Genomic DNA, 16,086 nt, shown 5'->3' on the forward strand with positions numbered 1-16,086 from the left:
CTCAAAACTGATGGAAGCATTCAGTGAGCTTTGCTTAAGGTATAGACAGTCCCTGCTAGGTTTTAGTTTGTGGGAAGGATGGAAGCTTTGAGCATCTGGGATCTGTTCTCTTGGGGCCATCTTCTCGTTGGAAATATTTTCATACACAAATAAAAGCAGTTTGGTCTTATTTTGTTAAGACAGAAGATTACGGTTAGGCAAAGCCTCAAATACCATGGACAGTGTTTTGGCCAGCCAAAGTGATTTGGAGCGTTTTAAAAGCTTATGCCAGTGTGCATGAGGCTTTTTGGAAGATCTGCTCGGGGCTCATGGTGGTATTTATCAGATTTTTAACGAAACCTTTTGTGGAGGGCTCATGGCAGTGCGTTTATATGAATGTGAAAGATGCATTTGGCATTACAAGGTTAAAATTTGCACGGAGGCAAAAAAAGTCCATAAAATTCCCTAATTGACTTGTCCTTTAAAACTGATTACTTAAAATTGGGGGTTTGTGGATCACAGCTCTGCTGAGCAGAGCTATTCAAACCATCCACATCCTTTTTAACAGTTAATTCTGTGGTTTAGAAGGAAATGTGGCAGCTGTGTTTAAAAGCGAATATGCCCTGAACCACTCAGCTGCTTTTGCAGTGGTGCTGGATCACCAGCCTGACTTGGTTAGGCCAGAATAAGTTGGGATCTTCACCCTACCATTCTCATGCCTAGAAAGGTTAATCACACTTAGAAATTATTCTCAAGAATTCGTTTTCCCTTTTGTCAGTTTTGCTTATGTACTACAATTATTTTGATCCTTTCATAGTTTTATTTTTGAGTCTTTATCTAGCTCCCCTCCATTATTACCCTAATTTTAGGTCCAGATTGGTGTTTAGAATTGAAAATCATTTGCGGCGTGATACCAGCTCGAGTCTGATTTTCTATCTAGTCAGCTGTAATAGCGATGAGCTGCATTCTTTCCCGAATTTGAAACTTTGGTTTTTGTGTATGTCAAATTAAAAATGGTACCCAAAGGAATACACAACATTGAATACTGGCAACGGACGTGTAATCTGTTTGTGGAGCTAGGTTCTTGACTGTGGGTACCTGTAGATACCACACACTGCTAATACTTGACTGTGCAGGAGGAGGAAGTAGGCTTGCAGTCAGGTCAAAAAGTGTTGAATGGATTTTACTGGATCAGACTACTCTCTGGAAATAGAAAAGCTAGCCCCCTGTGGGCTGCCAGCCCTGGGCAGGTTAATAAATGTAGTAAACACACACACATCAGTAAGAGGTCCCAGCTTCTTGACTTCTGTAGCCACTAGGATCATATACTCTAGGTCGGGGATGCGCAGAGTTTGTTTGTAAGGCACGGGCAGTAAGTGTTTTAGGTTTGGAGACCATATGGGCTCTGTCACCACTATTCAGCTCTCCTGTTGTAGCACGAAAACAACCATGGGCAATAAATAAATGAGTGTGGCTGGGTTCCAATAGAACTTTATTTATGGATACTGAGATTTGAATTTCATATAATGCTCATGTGTCACAAAATTTCTGTTGTTTTTTGGGGGTTTTTTTTGCCATTTAAAAATGTGGAAAAGCCAGTTTTAGCTCTTGGGCCAGATTTGGCCTCCAGGCTATAGTTTGCTCTCTGCACTGAAAGATTCCAGAGCCAGCAGTGGTTCTAATCCCATGATTAAACCTTTCTGATCTGTTCTCAGTTTCCCAAAAGACATTCACTCTAGCACTAAGAGGCTAATCTGGCTATGTAGAGATGGGTTAGAATTAGCTCTCGTCATTTCTTTTCTTTTTTTAAAAAAAAGATTTTATTTATTTATTGGGGCGCCTGGGTGGCTCAGTCGGTTAAGTGTCTGCCTCGGCTCAGGTCATAATCCTGGGATCGAGCCCCAGATTGGGCTCCCTGCACAGCTGGGAGCCTGCTTCTCCCTCTCCTCCTCACCTTGTGCTCTCTGTTGCTATCTTGGTCTCTCTCAAATAAATAAATAAAATATTTGAGAGAGAGAGAGAGAGAGTGTGCATGTAAGCTGGGGGAGGGGCAGAGGGAGAAAGAGAGAATCTCAAGCAGACTCTGTGCTGAGCGTGGAGCCCAGCACAGGGCTCCATCTCAGGACCCTGAGACATGACTGGAGCCAAAACCAAGAGTTCGATGCTTAACTGACTGAGCCACCCAGGTGGCCCTCTTCCCTCCTCTATTTTAGAAAGGACTTGAAATATGAAACACATACACATATATATGTGTTTACTCATAGATATAAATGAGTATGTATTCATACATGTGAATATACATACACACACAAAAGAAAAGGCAAATAAGTTTTAGGATTTTAATTCTAGAGCAATCCATAGTTTTCTGTAGCTTTATCACTAAAATATACCCGTCTTTATTACTTAAAGTTGATTTTGTAAGAGCATTTCTGACTTTTGAATCAACATCTTTTACTTTTGGACATTCATTTTTGATTATACTCATTATTTGTTACACACTTTTTCTCACCTACAGCCCAGGAGTGTTCGCTGGATGATGACACCATTCTAATACCAATTATAGTTGGTGCTGGTCTTTCAGGCTTGATTATCGTTATAGTGATTGCTTACGTAATTGGCAGAAGAAAAAGCTATGCCGGATATCAGACTCTGTAATACTAAATCCATACGTGATCTCTGTTATAAAATAATAAAGCAAGTACAAGTTCCAACATGCAATACTGTTCAATTTCAGGTATATTTAGTTGTAATTCTGATTTTAGAGTGGATGGTGTGGGGGATTTCAAACTTACATAAATAAAAACACTCTAAAAACTATAAACTACAAATTAGTCACATGATTTTGGTTTCCCCAACCAAGGAATTTAAAACTGTTATTTCTACGGCAAAAAGCATGTGTAAAATCACCTGATTATTGGTTCTATTCTATTATCTTGAATTTAGTATTTCAGTGTTTTCACTTTATGTGTTCTGACTAGAAATAATACAGTTTAGGAAAAACAGTTCTCAAAAAGAGCTTTTTTTTTTTTTTTTTCCTGCATGTAGTCAAAATTGAGACCGTGCATCCTACAGTGGATTTGTACTTGCTCCTTTTGTACTTTTTTTGTGATTTTGTTTGCAGGTTAACTTAGCTACTTTGGCATTGCTGCATATTTGAACTAAGAGATATGCCAGCAGATTTGAACAGAGTCTAGTAGTATGTTCTTAGCAATGAATGCTTTTCTAATGCCTTTTGAATATACTTGTATTTAATGTGGCTGTAATGACAAAAGGTACAAAAGCTGTATACATTTTGGAATAGGTGTTAATCTTCTTGTTTAATCCTTTTTAAAAAAAAAACTGGATTTTTCAGTCTTTTAAATGGCAAGACACAAGACTATTCCAACTGGGCATTTCAATCCATTTTCTAGGTGCTTTAGAGATAATTGCTAGGCCGTGCCAATTTGGGGCATTAGTCCTTTGTACCTGTAAATTGGCCTCTACGTACACTGCTAAAATGAATGTAGTTTCTCTTTAGCCTTGCAGTATCCTTGTTGGTGGTAGTATGTTATGTTCTTTTCTTGTGTTTTTTTTTTCTTTTTCTTCTTTCTTTTTCCTTTCCTTTCCTTTCCTTTCCTTTCTCTTCCTTTTCTCTCCTTTCCTTTTCTCTTTCTTAAGAAATGCCAGGATGTCCTCGAACCTAGGTAAAGAAGTGCACTTAGACTTGGCAAGTAACTTGCACCTAACCCAAAAGTCTTGGTCTTCTCTTAGTCCATTAAAAAGTTGTTCTTTGTTTCCGGCTTGCATTGATATTTACAACATTTACTAATTTGGCTTTCACATTTAAATAGTTCTGTGCTAATCAAAACTTAACGTTATTATTGTTCATTATGCTAGAATCATTATTAATTCATGTACTTTGTGTTCGGTTTTGTGCTCTGGGGAGATGCACCAATTGTCCATTTACCGTGCACCACCTAATGTTTATATGAGAAAGCAAAACATTTCAGCTTGATAGTTAACACGTCAAGTATTTCTCGCTGCTTCCAGATCTTTTTTTCTTTTTTTTTTTGGTATTGGAATGGCTGAGTAAATATTAAAGAGTTGTTAGTATGCAGCCATATATGGAAGCTTCTTGTGTTTTTGGGGTGGGAGAAGACGTGCCCCCATATTCACTAGAAAATGGGACATCTGGGTTCCAAACTATTATTGATGTTGAACTAATTTGGTAGTCTAGCTCTACACACCACCACACGCTGAGGCAATTGCCTGTTAGCATGTGTATGTCTGAAGTATATTTCGAGTTATACTGGAGTGGTAAATATTTTCTCCCACTTAAATTTGCCCTCTGCTTAGAGTAGCCTGAAACCCTTACTGGCTCAGAATCAGATTCTTGACCAGCCTCTCCCTTAAAGCTGCATTGAGCTGCACTGCCAGCTTAAGGCACTTTTTGAGGACTAAATATAAATCTGATTTTTAAAACTTATTTTTTACTTAAATAGTGTTCTAGTGTAGGATTGTTAACCTTACATGAATGGATAATACTTATAAGAAAATAGACATTAGATACTTCTCGTGAGTCAAAACAAAGCAGCTTTTTTTATTTGGAAAATAAAAATTGGAAGCACAAGTGGGTGGCACGAGCTTAATGCTGTTAATGTTTCTAAAAGTTTTTACATTTAGATTATATACCTAATTCCTATTAAAATACCTCTAATTAGCACTGTTTTATAGAAAATCTGACTTCATTGAATATTTTTGTATTTTACATGGGCCAGTTTATAAACTCTTATTTACACTATTATTTCCTATAGCCACATGTTCTTTGTACCTTTTGTAGTTTTTGTTCGTTTTACTGGGTTTACACTTTGATGGTCTAACATTGCTATTTGGTTCTGGGTGTTTTTCATGTTTTAGCATTTGTATAAAGAAACTGGTCCATGTAAATACTTTTCATGTGTTTTCTTTTTTTCAAATGTTTAAACCACTAGTCGATGTATGGTGTTTCTCTTTAGATATTTGCCTGTCCATTTGCTCAACATATTGCTTCTAAAACAAACAATAAAGATTCTTTTATTTCTTAAGGAAATTTGCTCACATTTCTTCCCGTTGGTTAAAGTCAAAATTCTGTATGCTGTATAATGACAATTTCTTCCAAAAGGGAGAACTTCAGAAAAGCTTAGAAGTGGAACTAAATTATTTCCAGAATATTCTGTGTATTACCATCTGGAAGAGTGGTCCCATACATAGATAGATCTGTACTGATGCTGGGCTGGCTACAGAGTAAGAATCACCTGGGAAGCTTGTTAGAAGAATCCACATGTGGGGCCCCATTCCTAGAGGATTTCACTTAGCAGGTCTGGGTGTGTGTGTGCGTGCACGCTTGTGCCTGCGAGTGTGTGGGTGTGTAAACTCCCCAGTGGGATCTGGTACGTAGCCAGTCAGGGAACCAGTGATCTACAATATGTATTTCATAGGAAAGCTTGAGACTATCTCTGTTCACTTTTTTCTCAACCCCTCTAAGTTGAGGCTGATCGTTAACTTAATAGGTACCCATGGCAACTGTACATTGCAGCCATACCCAGCTATTGATCTGAACCAAAATAGGATTGTGTGCAGTCACTCTGTCAGATCACCCTAAAATCCTCGAACCTTCCAATTTTCCCATAGCTTCCCACACACAGAAACTTGGCAACCTGGCCAGTAACTTTCCTCTGGCTTACCTACTTAAGCTACGTGACCGCCAGTTAATCATCACAACTCTCAGCTCTGCAGCTAGCTGCCATGTGACTTTGGCCAGGCTGCTTACTTCTGGGGTCTCGGTTTCTTCATCTGGGGGCCGAGGGCTTTAAAATCCTGTTCCTCTTAATTTCTGTGAGTGATAGTTTCTATTTCAATGACAATTTGAGTATTTTTAGAAGGACTCTGATAAGCTACTCATTACAGTCAAGAACATATACTTTATATACAGTATAAAGTGTGTCAGCTGAAGTTTCTTGCACGTTTCAGGAGGAATTCTTGTAAGACTCAGATATTTTTAAGATTGTAGCATTTCATCCTTATGTCTTTAAGTAGATGAGGTTATATTGTCTTGGGCTCATCCCTCTCCCACCCATCTCTTTTACTCTGGGAACTAACTTTCTTCATCAGTAATTACCATACCTTGTTTTTGAAACTAGTAGAGACATGTTTGGGTAATACTGAGTAGTTTCGTGTATCTTCAGATTCAAATGATACACTTCAGTTTGTACATCTAAAAGGTAGATCAGTTACGTGACAATAAGATGTCACGTAAGACTATGATTTTTTTCTTTAAGATTTTATTCATTTGAGAGAGAGGGAAAGAGAGCCCAAGCAGAGGGGAGAGGCAGAGGGAGAGAGAGAAGGAGGCTTCCCACTGAGCAGGGAGCCCGATGCGAGGCTCAATCCCAGGACCCTGAGACCATGACCTGAGCTGAAGGCAGACGCTTAACAACCGAGCCACCCAGGCACCCCAAGACTATGATTCTTAATGGTGATTCTTCCAGAGAGAAATTTTGACACAATTGGTTTTTAAGATGAATTCTTATTACAACTGTATATCTCAGCTTTCCAACTCACACTGAAAATTGTATCTGGAAAATTTCTGAGCTATCAGAAAAATGAGGATTAACAGTATTTTTAATTTACATGGAACTTTTCATTGAAATTTCAATGGCCACGAAACTTTTTATCTTAAAAAATCTTCACTGCTTCTGTAATTAATCATTAAGTTCTTCCACAAATACACTGTTCCTTCCCCCCAAATATTTTCAGTGTGGTTTCCAGTGTACATTATGCAAATAAATCCGGTCGAAATGACTTACAGAATGAGATTTTCTTTTCCTCAGGATGTGATCCTATTAAAATTACTGTTTTCCAAAATGTCTTTCCATTACCTAAAGAATTTTTAAAGGTTGAATTCATAAAAATCAATAGTTATTATAAATTAATACTTCACATACTAATTGAGAGCATTTTAAGTAAGTGACAGCATCTAGAAAGATCTTTGTATTAGTGGAATTGCCTTTTTGATCTACTCTGGGAATATTTGTCTTACATGAAAGCCTTATTGGCAGTATTTATGAAAGTCGTTTCAGTACTAGGTCAAATACCCAGTTTGGGAAAGAGAGGACTGTGAATCTGTTGCCAGAATAAGAAATTAATCTACTAATGAATTTTTTAAAAACCAAGTTATATTAAATCCAAGGCATAATACTTTATGGTTCGTGTCACCTAATAGTTGATGTGGCAGGTGGTAATTTGGGAAACTTGAAGGGGAGGAGTCAGTTAACTGGGTGCTCTTAACACCAAGTATTCCCAAGTCACATCTAGCAATCTCAGCTATCTGGATTTCTAACAGAACCAGGAAGCAAGTAAAAAAGCTCACTGAGCTGGCAGCCAAAGCCGATATCATAAAGTCCATAAACTCCAGGATTGCATCTTGTTCCCATTTATTGCCCCAGAGGCTAGCAAAAGCCTGGCACATTTCTTAAATGCGGGCACAATCAGAATTGCCTGGCAGCCTATTCATTCTTACTTTGACATGATTCTAATAAGTGTAATTATCTGATTTTTCCATCCCTGGTAGATTGCGAGCTAGGAGGAGAACTAGGGCAATAAGAGGCAAGGAAACGGGAAACAGAAGTGGTGGTTCAACATCCCAGCTGCCTTCCCTCTGCAAATGGACCTCCATCTGCTGGCACCATCCCTTCCTCCACTCCACTCTCCCTGGCTTTTGCCTTTCTGTGTCCGGGCTTCTGGAATCCTATTTCACCTACCTCCCGGGAGACCTCGTACTGTTGGCTTCAGGCCATTGTCCGCAGCTCTTGCCGTCATTCTACAAACGCATTTAAGTCTCTTCTACCCCGAAGATACCCTTTCTTGACCCTGTTGTTGGCCTTCTGACTCCCTCCCTCATGCCCTCTCTTCTTCTACACTTCTTGGAATGACCACTGAATGTTCCCCATCCCAAGTTCTTGATCTCCTAACCGATCACTTCCCATTTGCTCCTAAACCAGCAGCGATTTGCCTCACAGCCAACACCCTCCATATCCCTGGATCCGATAGGCTTCTCTAATAGTTCTCACTCTTCTCCCATGCTAATCGAAACTGGTTCCTTCCTTGGCTTCTGTGGCGCCGTTGTCTACTTGCCTTTTTCTTTTTCTTGCTCCTTTATTCCTCAAATAAGAGTGTTCCCAAGGTTTTGTCTCTGATCCTTTTTAGGTTCTATTTCCCCTTGCTGAGAAACAAACGTGTCCTTGGTTTTTACTACCACTCAGGTTCATCATTTTGTACTACCACTTGGTTGGGACACAGGCATCTGAAACCCAGAAGATCCAAAACTGAACGTCTCCCTCTTCCATGAATCCCTCCCCACCCATCACACACACACACACACACACACACACACACACACACACACAACTACCAACAAAACTGAATGCATACATTCTCCCTCCTGTATTCCCTGTCGGGATGAATGGCACCGGCATCTACATAATCACTCAAGCGGGGAATTGGAAGCCATTTTATTACCTCCCACCACGCCCCCAATATCCATCAGGTCAATTCTGCCTTCTCGTTGGATCTCTAGTCTGTCCCTTTCTGCATCTGTGCTTTGTTCACCCAGGTCAGGACCATATTATTGGTCTTCTGGCCTCTAGCAGTAGAGGCACCTCCTCGCTGCCAGTCTCCGGTTGGCATGACTTCTACAACAAATATCCTGCCTAAAATCCCACCGTACTCTTTTTTTCCTTCCATCAGTGTAAGGCAGAAGCACCTAGAGCCTACGATGCCTTTGTGCGCTGGCCCTAGTACATTCTTCCTGCCTCTTTTCCAGCTATGATCTGTCCCCGCTCTGCCAGCCCGCCTGCATTTCCCCTCATGTGCTGTGTTCGGTTGCCCTCCAGTTTGGTCTGTGCAGTGTCCTATGCCTGGAATGCCCTTCCCCCATCACCTGCACGGTTAATTCCTGCTCATCCGTAACAACTCAGCTCCAGTGTCACCTCTTTCAAAGTACGTCTTGTGTAACAAGGCTGAGTTGAGTGTGTCTCTGGAACGCTTCCATGACACTTTGCACGTTGCCCGCCCTTGTGACAGCACCTTTCGAAATTAGAACCACTGCTTTTCTTGTCTGACTCACGCTAGACGCCAACAGTCATGCCATCCATGCCGGCTTTTCTCTTTTTGCCACCGAAGGACCCCAGAGTGTCTTGCATGGAGTTCGCACATCCGCTTCGTGTCATTGTCCGTTCGGTTCATTTTGTTAATACTTCTGGGCACTGTGCCTGCCTGCTTCTACATGATAACGGTTTGCCCCCGAAAGCCCATAGCCTGATCATCAAGGGAAGATTCGTTATATTTATCCATTATCTTCTGTTTAAGAAATCTGGGAAGTAGGTGTTCAGTTGATAATCTCTCTCTCAGCCAAAATGACTGTGTTTTGTGGGGGTGAGGGGGGCGGGGTACCTAAAAGTGTATGGTTTGGTTCCTTGGAGGATCACTTTTGTGGAACCTCTCATTTGCTGGTAAGGAATGCCAATGCCTGGTGACCACGGTGTCAGAGGCAAGGCTGGGTATTAATATTTGCGACTTGGAAATTGTGTCATTGTTTCTGTTCTCAATTGTCCTTTCTCCACATCTAGCTCAAGACTGCAGTGCAGATGACGACAACTTCCTTGTGCCCATTGTGGTGGGAGCAGCCTTGGCAGGAGTACTTATTCTAGTTTTGCTGGCTTACTTTATTGGTCTCAAGCGCCATCACGCTGGATATGAGCAATTTTAGAACCTGCAATCTGATCGATGATATAAAAATATACGCACATGAGATTTTCTTGCCTCTCCATTTTGAAATACGTTGCTAAGATTGATATGTCGAAACGTTAATTCTTGAATCAGTCCCAGCATTTTGAGATAAGTCTCTATGAATAAAAACTGTTCTTTTTTTGTCTGAAAATTAAATACTGTATTCACTGGTCCTGAAGACAAACTGGTTAAAAACACATCGGTATGCTGCAGTGTGTTGAGGTCTATCCTTAGAGGCCTTGGCCAAATTTTGACCCTAACCTAAGATGCCTTAAACTTACTAACATGGCCATTACAAGAATAAAATATGCAGTTGTCTCTTAATGGAATTAATAAATATTATTTCACTACAAGTGTTCTGTTTTAATGTATAAGAACTATTCTGATTTAAACTCATCACAGTACTTTTGCGTATAGTTCATTTAATACATATTGATGTGACATAAATGCCCATCAGATATGCTCAGACTTGGTTTTCAGTTGAATGTCCTCAGGACCATCAAGATTTTTTAGGTTTTGCTGTTTTCTTTGAGTTCGATTTAAGGATGAAGTCAGTATCTCAGGCTTGTGATTTTTCCCTAGGTAAAAAACAGCCCCAAGAGGCCACAAGAGAACTTAAACTGGCTTCAGAATTAGAGTTTTAGAAAAATTATTTCTTTTTCAGCAGTAGAGACTGAGAAGATTCAAGCACATTTAACCACTTGCCTATTTTTTCCCCGTGTGTTTTTCTCTTCTTTGGATGCCTGATTAGCATTGAAAGATAGAAATATTCTATGAACTAATTAGGACAGATTGTGTTGTGTTTCTCTACCTCATCTTGTTGATCTCTAGAGCATTAAAATCTATTTAGTGTTGTCATCAGACTGGTACTTATGAAATGTAAGCTAACAGCGATCTCAGAAGGGAGGCAGTGAAGCATAGCAACTAGGCTCTTGCTTCTTCAAGAAGGCCCCCGTGGGGCAGAGCATAGATTGGGGGGGGCGGGTAGAGAGAAGCTGTTGGCATGAAAATGAGCTAGATAATCAGCCCCTATTGAAGCATACTCCTTGTCATATGTGCAGCTCAGATATTGAATGTATAGACAAATAAGAAGGAAGCTTAATCAATGGACTGGAGCAGACATTCACATCCAAGTGATTCTTACATTAATTCATTCTGTGTATATATTGGCTTGTTCAGAATTTCTGTAACTCACTGATTACAGTATCTTGGTACCCAGCTATCTGTCTCTGAAGGCTTTCCGTGAAATATGGTGAATCCTTCCAATAAAGGCTCTGGTCATTACTGAAATCCATGTACTTGGAACCTTAGCAACTCTGTTTTGTGTTGTGTTGTGTTTTTAATGAATGACAAAAGTGCAGAAGGAACAAAAGATAAAATTAGAGGAAAAAGTGCAAGTTATCACTCAATCATAAATCACACCAAATATCACATCTTGTTCATCGCATTGGGCTTATACTGGAAAGGGCGTTAAAGATTATTGACTCTAACCCTATAATTTCACAGAAAAGGGAGTGACTTCGCTGAGGTTACCTATCTAGTGGGCAGCAACACCATTATTAGCATTTTGATAGCAGTTGTCCCAAGGAAATCTAATCACTTACTAGTAAAACTAGTTTAAACAAATTATGGGATCAGAAGGGGGCACTTTGAGCTTCTGTATTAACTACTTTCAATAACTAACACTCGATGCCAACTTTAAGTATTTTTTTGAAAGTACTGAATATTGACTTTTGATCTCTATTTGCTGCTTCAAAACCTGACCCTTGCATGGGATCACAGACATGGCAGGAAATAAGGGAATGAACACTTGTTGACCACCTGATGTATGTCAGATGCTTTAGAAATAGAATTGTATTTAGTCCTCAAATACCTTAAGTACGGGCATGATTATCCCCCCTTTACAGGTGAGGAACGTGTGGCCCGGTTTAAATAACTTGACCAAAGTCGTTTAGCTAGTTAGGGAAGTAGTCAAGATTCAAAGTCAGTTCTGTCTGAGTCCAAAGCTCAAAATCTACATACACACCGCCTTCCTGGTAGTCCTGGAACGGACTACCATATACTGGATTCTATTATTCTTCCAGGCCACTGCTCAGCTACAAGTAATCACGTATAACCTGACAACCTGATGCCTGTGTGGGAAAAAAAAATATTATACTGCATTTTCTTGATCCTAAGTCCTTTTTAACTTAAATTTTATTACTCCTACAGAATTCTTATTTATATGTTGATGATAGTTGTGGCAAGGGAGAAAGGGAGCGGGAAAACACGCAGGCGGGCTGTTAAGTGTAGTTGATCGCTCTTTTCCCCGGTGCCATTAGGCAATTAAACATAAAATCTTCCTGTGTTAGGTGAGCACAAATCTTTTCTTGTTCATCCCTTAACTTCTGCTTTTTGTACTGAGGAAATTAGGTGTGATTTGAGATGAAATAATAATGGGAGATATTGGAGGATCGGTTCCTTAGAAATATTTGGGTGGATATCAAGAAAATAGGGTCATAGAGGTAACGCTATTAAAGACTAATCTATGTTCACTTTCGAAATGCTTGTTTCTTGTTGGCTTGTTTCTGCTTAATTGCCTTCCTGACTAATTTCCTTGCTCTGTCTCTTCTTTTCTAACAGCTGAAGAATGTTCTGCTGACTCTGACCTCAACTTTCTTATTCCTGTTGCAGTGGGTGTGGCCTTGGGCTTCCTTATAATTGTTGTCTTTATCTCCTATATGATTGGAAGAAGGAAAAGTCGTACTGGTTATCAGTCTGTGTAACCAATTAAATCTAGTGCTTTTTTTTTTGCCATCAGAAGTTACATTTCCATTGGCTAGATGCCAGGAAATGCTGTTTAAGATATGCAGACTAACCTCAGTGAATTGCTGGCTAACTTAGGCATGAATAGCTCTTATTTAAAAAAAAAAAAACACACAATGTATTAGGACCAATTTTTTTTTCTGTTTTTTTTTCTTCCTTTGTTAAAGTGTAATTGGAAGAAAAATTGTGGCTTAGAATATGTTTTTTATTAAATAATGATTTTAAGCCTCTGGATTCAATTATGAAAGCATTTCTACTAAAGAATAATTTTATATGTTGCAGCTACTTGTATTTTGCTACTTTGGTTGACAGTATTTACAAAATCAAAGCTGTTAGAGAATTTAACTTGCTTGGGGAAATAAATTCAAGAACAATGAATTCCTTTTCATTGGTGGCAAGCATAAAATTTGGTTCATAATAAGACTTCCTTTCCTCACCTCCTGATCAGGATTATCTAAATCTGTTTAGTATTTTTCTGTTAAAAAAAAAAAAGAGAAAGAAATGGCTTCACAATATGTGCTTAATAGCAAAAGTCTGCCTGTTTTCTTCATTACCATTAGTGGCAACTGTATTTTAATAAGGATGTCTTTTTTTTCTTTTTGCCTCCTGGAGTTTGGAATATATTGATTATCTCAGACTTGATATTTATGCTGAAGAATGAATTAAGATCTTCAGCTTTTTTTTTAAGTGTTGATATAGGATGGGTTATGGTTTTTTAGGGTTATAATTTAGAATTTTTTTTTCCTTAGAGCCTTAACTTGTCCAGAAAGTGAATTCATCCTCCACCAAAAAAAACCCCCAAAACCACTTCTATACTTTGTGGGCCTCCTGCCCTCTCCCACTCCCTACATGAATAAGTTCTAATTGACATTTTTTAATGTATCGATTTCTTTTTTCTTGCAGCAGCAAGTGCTAACTCTAGAGGCTAGTGGGCCCTGAAGTATCATCAGTCAGGTGGCTGCCTAGCCAAAGCTGTATAAATTTGTTGATCTTGATAGAGACTTCTATCCCTGTAGGGACCTCTCATGGCTCTGGCTTCTGGAGTAAGGTACTAGAGACCATTCATCCCAGGGCCTGCTTGGTTGGCTAAGCTGTTGAATTGCCCTTTGATTTGGAAGCACAGTGTTGTATTTCTCTAGGGCCCAAATGGCTACTTTGCATACCTGGTATGAGCATAAGGCAGGTGTTTATTTTACCAAGCTATTTTCTTTCTAACTAAAAACAAAAGTCTCCAAAGATCTGCCTTTGCTTCAGAAGTGTTCCATGGATTAAAAAATGAAGCCTAAACCTTAAATAAAGTTAGTTTGCTATTAAATCCAAGAATTAAGTCCCAGTCTACCTCTTAGCACAATGCAGCTGTGTTGTTGCCTTTAACTGAGGCCAGAACTCTTTGCCAATAACTGGAATTAGACAATTTTGTTAAAAAGGAAGAGACTTCATCAAGATCTTTCTTTACTATCTTATCTATATGTTCGTCTCGAAAGCATCTATTCCAATGTGGCATAGAGTCAGATTGCTCAATTACATCTCCCTTAGAACTCTCTAGCTCTGACTTGCAGATTCAAGCTCTCCTCTATTTGCTAAGTACAGAAAGAAAGTTTTCTTTTAAAATGTTCTCCTGTGAAAACAATTGCTTCTTTGTTATTCAGTCAAAATGATGACACCATAACGAACAGTGGCTTAATTTCGATGAATATTTTTGAGATGATTGGAAAGCCGGATGATGTAAATCAGCTTGTGACCTTGCTAAGCATATGAACTGGAAATTCAGATACATTCAGAATTAAGCCTTCACTTAGAAGTTTTCTACCTTCCGGGCAGGAGACTAATAGCACTAATTCATCATTAGGTATCATGGCTTTATCTTAGATAATTAGCAGATGTGTTTAATTCTTGTTTGAGAATGAAGATTAAAATACAAAATATTTGTGGAGGGTTAAAACAAAAGCTGCTTTAATTCCAATAAAGAATGGGAAGCCCCAAATCTAGGAACTGAGGATTCAATTAGCTTTGCTCACTGAGTTCATTTTTCTGTCAGTACAACAGTGGATCAGACAATAGGACTTTGAACTCACAGATATAAAGGATTGTTTTTCACCTAAGCCTCTTTGGAAGAACTGATGCTTGCTGCGACCTAAAGTTTTGGACATATCAATTTAGTGAACTAATCAATACCTGCAAAATAAAACATACTGTGGTATTCCTGTTTAATCTGATATGTGTGATTTTTAGACCAGTGGATTCAAAGATAATAAAGATTATACAGTCCGTATCACTATGGATAACTTCATTTTTATTCCATGTGCTCAGCCTTAAGAGCTTGGATTGATTTGTATAATCTAAGTTCCTCAAATTCTAGTCTCTTGAGTTGTCAGTAGGAATCCTGTGATTTCATAGCTCTGCAAATTAACCATGTGCCACTGGGAAGAAGGCATTAGGAATCTTTAGTACAGACAATTCAAATGCGGGGGCCTATGTGGTTGTGAAAATTCCAAGAAAACACTGAAAAGAAAATATGGAAATCTAACAAATGTAAGAGCTTCTGAATAAATGGACTTTCAGCACGTGTCTGCTTTTCCTTGATGAACTGTACTCATTGTCGAAGTTCATTCCATTCCGAGCAAGATATACCTCAGGGATATGGCAGGGGCGGAGAAGGAGCCTAACCCATTTTCTGCAGATTCCTTTAAATTCCTTATAACCCAGGGCGCCTGGGTGGCTCAGTTGGTTAAGCGACTGCCTTCGGCTCAGGTCATGATCCTGGAGTCCCGGGATCGAGTCCCACATCGGGCTCCCTGCTCAGCAGGGAGTCTGCTTCTCCCTCCAACCCTCTTCCCTCTCGTGCTATCTATCTCTCATTCTCTCTCTCACAAATAAATAAATAAAATCTTAAAAAAAAATAAATTCCTTATAACCCAGTCTAATGCTCACATGTTCTATCATTGGATCAAATGACAACACACTCCTTTTTATGTAGGGCGCATTGTGGGTGGCACATGGCATTGAACATTGGCCCTCTCTATAGCTCCTGAGTAATAGGACTTCACCTTCTGATTGTTAGACGTTTAATGGCTGTTAATTAAGTAAAAAAAAAAAAAAAAAAGGCCTTACTTGCATTTGAGGGACTGGCAAGGGGGTTCCCAGTAGAAGCCATCATTCTTGTCTCAGCTTCTTCACTGACTATATTTCACAATTCTGCACCTCAAGGGGCCTTGAAAAGAAGCAAACACTTCAACATGACTGACAGCGAGAAGAGTGGTTCTCTACACGTGGCGGGGAGGGCTAAAAAGTATCTAAAAAGTCCACTTGGAAAAAAAAAGTCAACGTGGAGGTTCATCTTTTTACGCTCAGTGTGTCTACTCTGGATGCTAGAACAGCCTTTCAAACTCTGAGGAAATGTCTTCTTTTTGCTCTTACTCTCTGTGTGTATTTTGATGGCAGTGTAGACTCGAGCCCCATTGTTTCAAGAGATCTGCATCAGAAACAGGAGACCTTATG

At 39.3% G+C, this 16,086-nt stretch overlaps 1 protein-coding gene across 3 annotated transcripts in view; it reads left to right on the forward strand.

Moving 5' to 3' along the window:
• LAMP2 (lysosomal associated membrane protein 2) overlaps nt 1-15,152 on the forward strand; it is a 39,060-nt gene extending 23,908 nt beyond the window's left edge. The window contains exon 9 of one of the 3 annotated variants that reach the window (XM_073879206.1): nt 12,406-15,152. In XM_073879206.1, the coding sequence (XP_073735307.1) occupies nt 12,406-12,548 (143 nt within the window). In that variant the 3' untranslated portion in view covers nt 12,549-15,152. Of the gene's footprint in view, nt 1-2,488; nt 2,698-9,623; nt 11,078-12,405 lie in introns of those variants that run through there. The other 2 variants (XM_073879205.1, XM_025852721.2) reach the window with 2 other exon arrangements.
• The last annotated feature ends 934 nt before the right edge of the window (nt 15,153-16,086 follow it).

This window comes from Callorhinus ursinus, unplaced genomic scaffold, assembly GCF_003265705.2.
Source record: "Callorhinus ursinus isolate GAN/ISIS: 27379988/994484 unplaced genomic scaffold, GSC_fseal_2.0 scaffold33, whole genome shotgun sequence".
NCBI classification, from domain to species: Eukaryota; Metazoa; Chordata; class Mammalia; order Carnivora; family Otariidae; genus Callorhinus; species Callorhinus ursinus.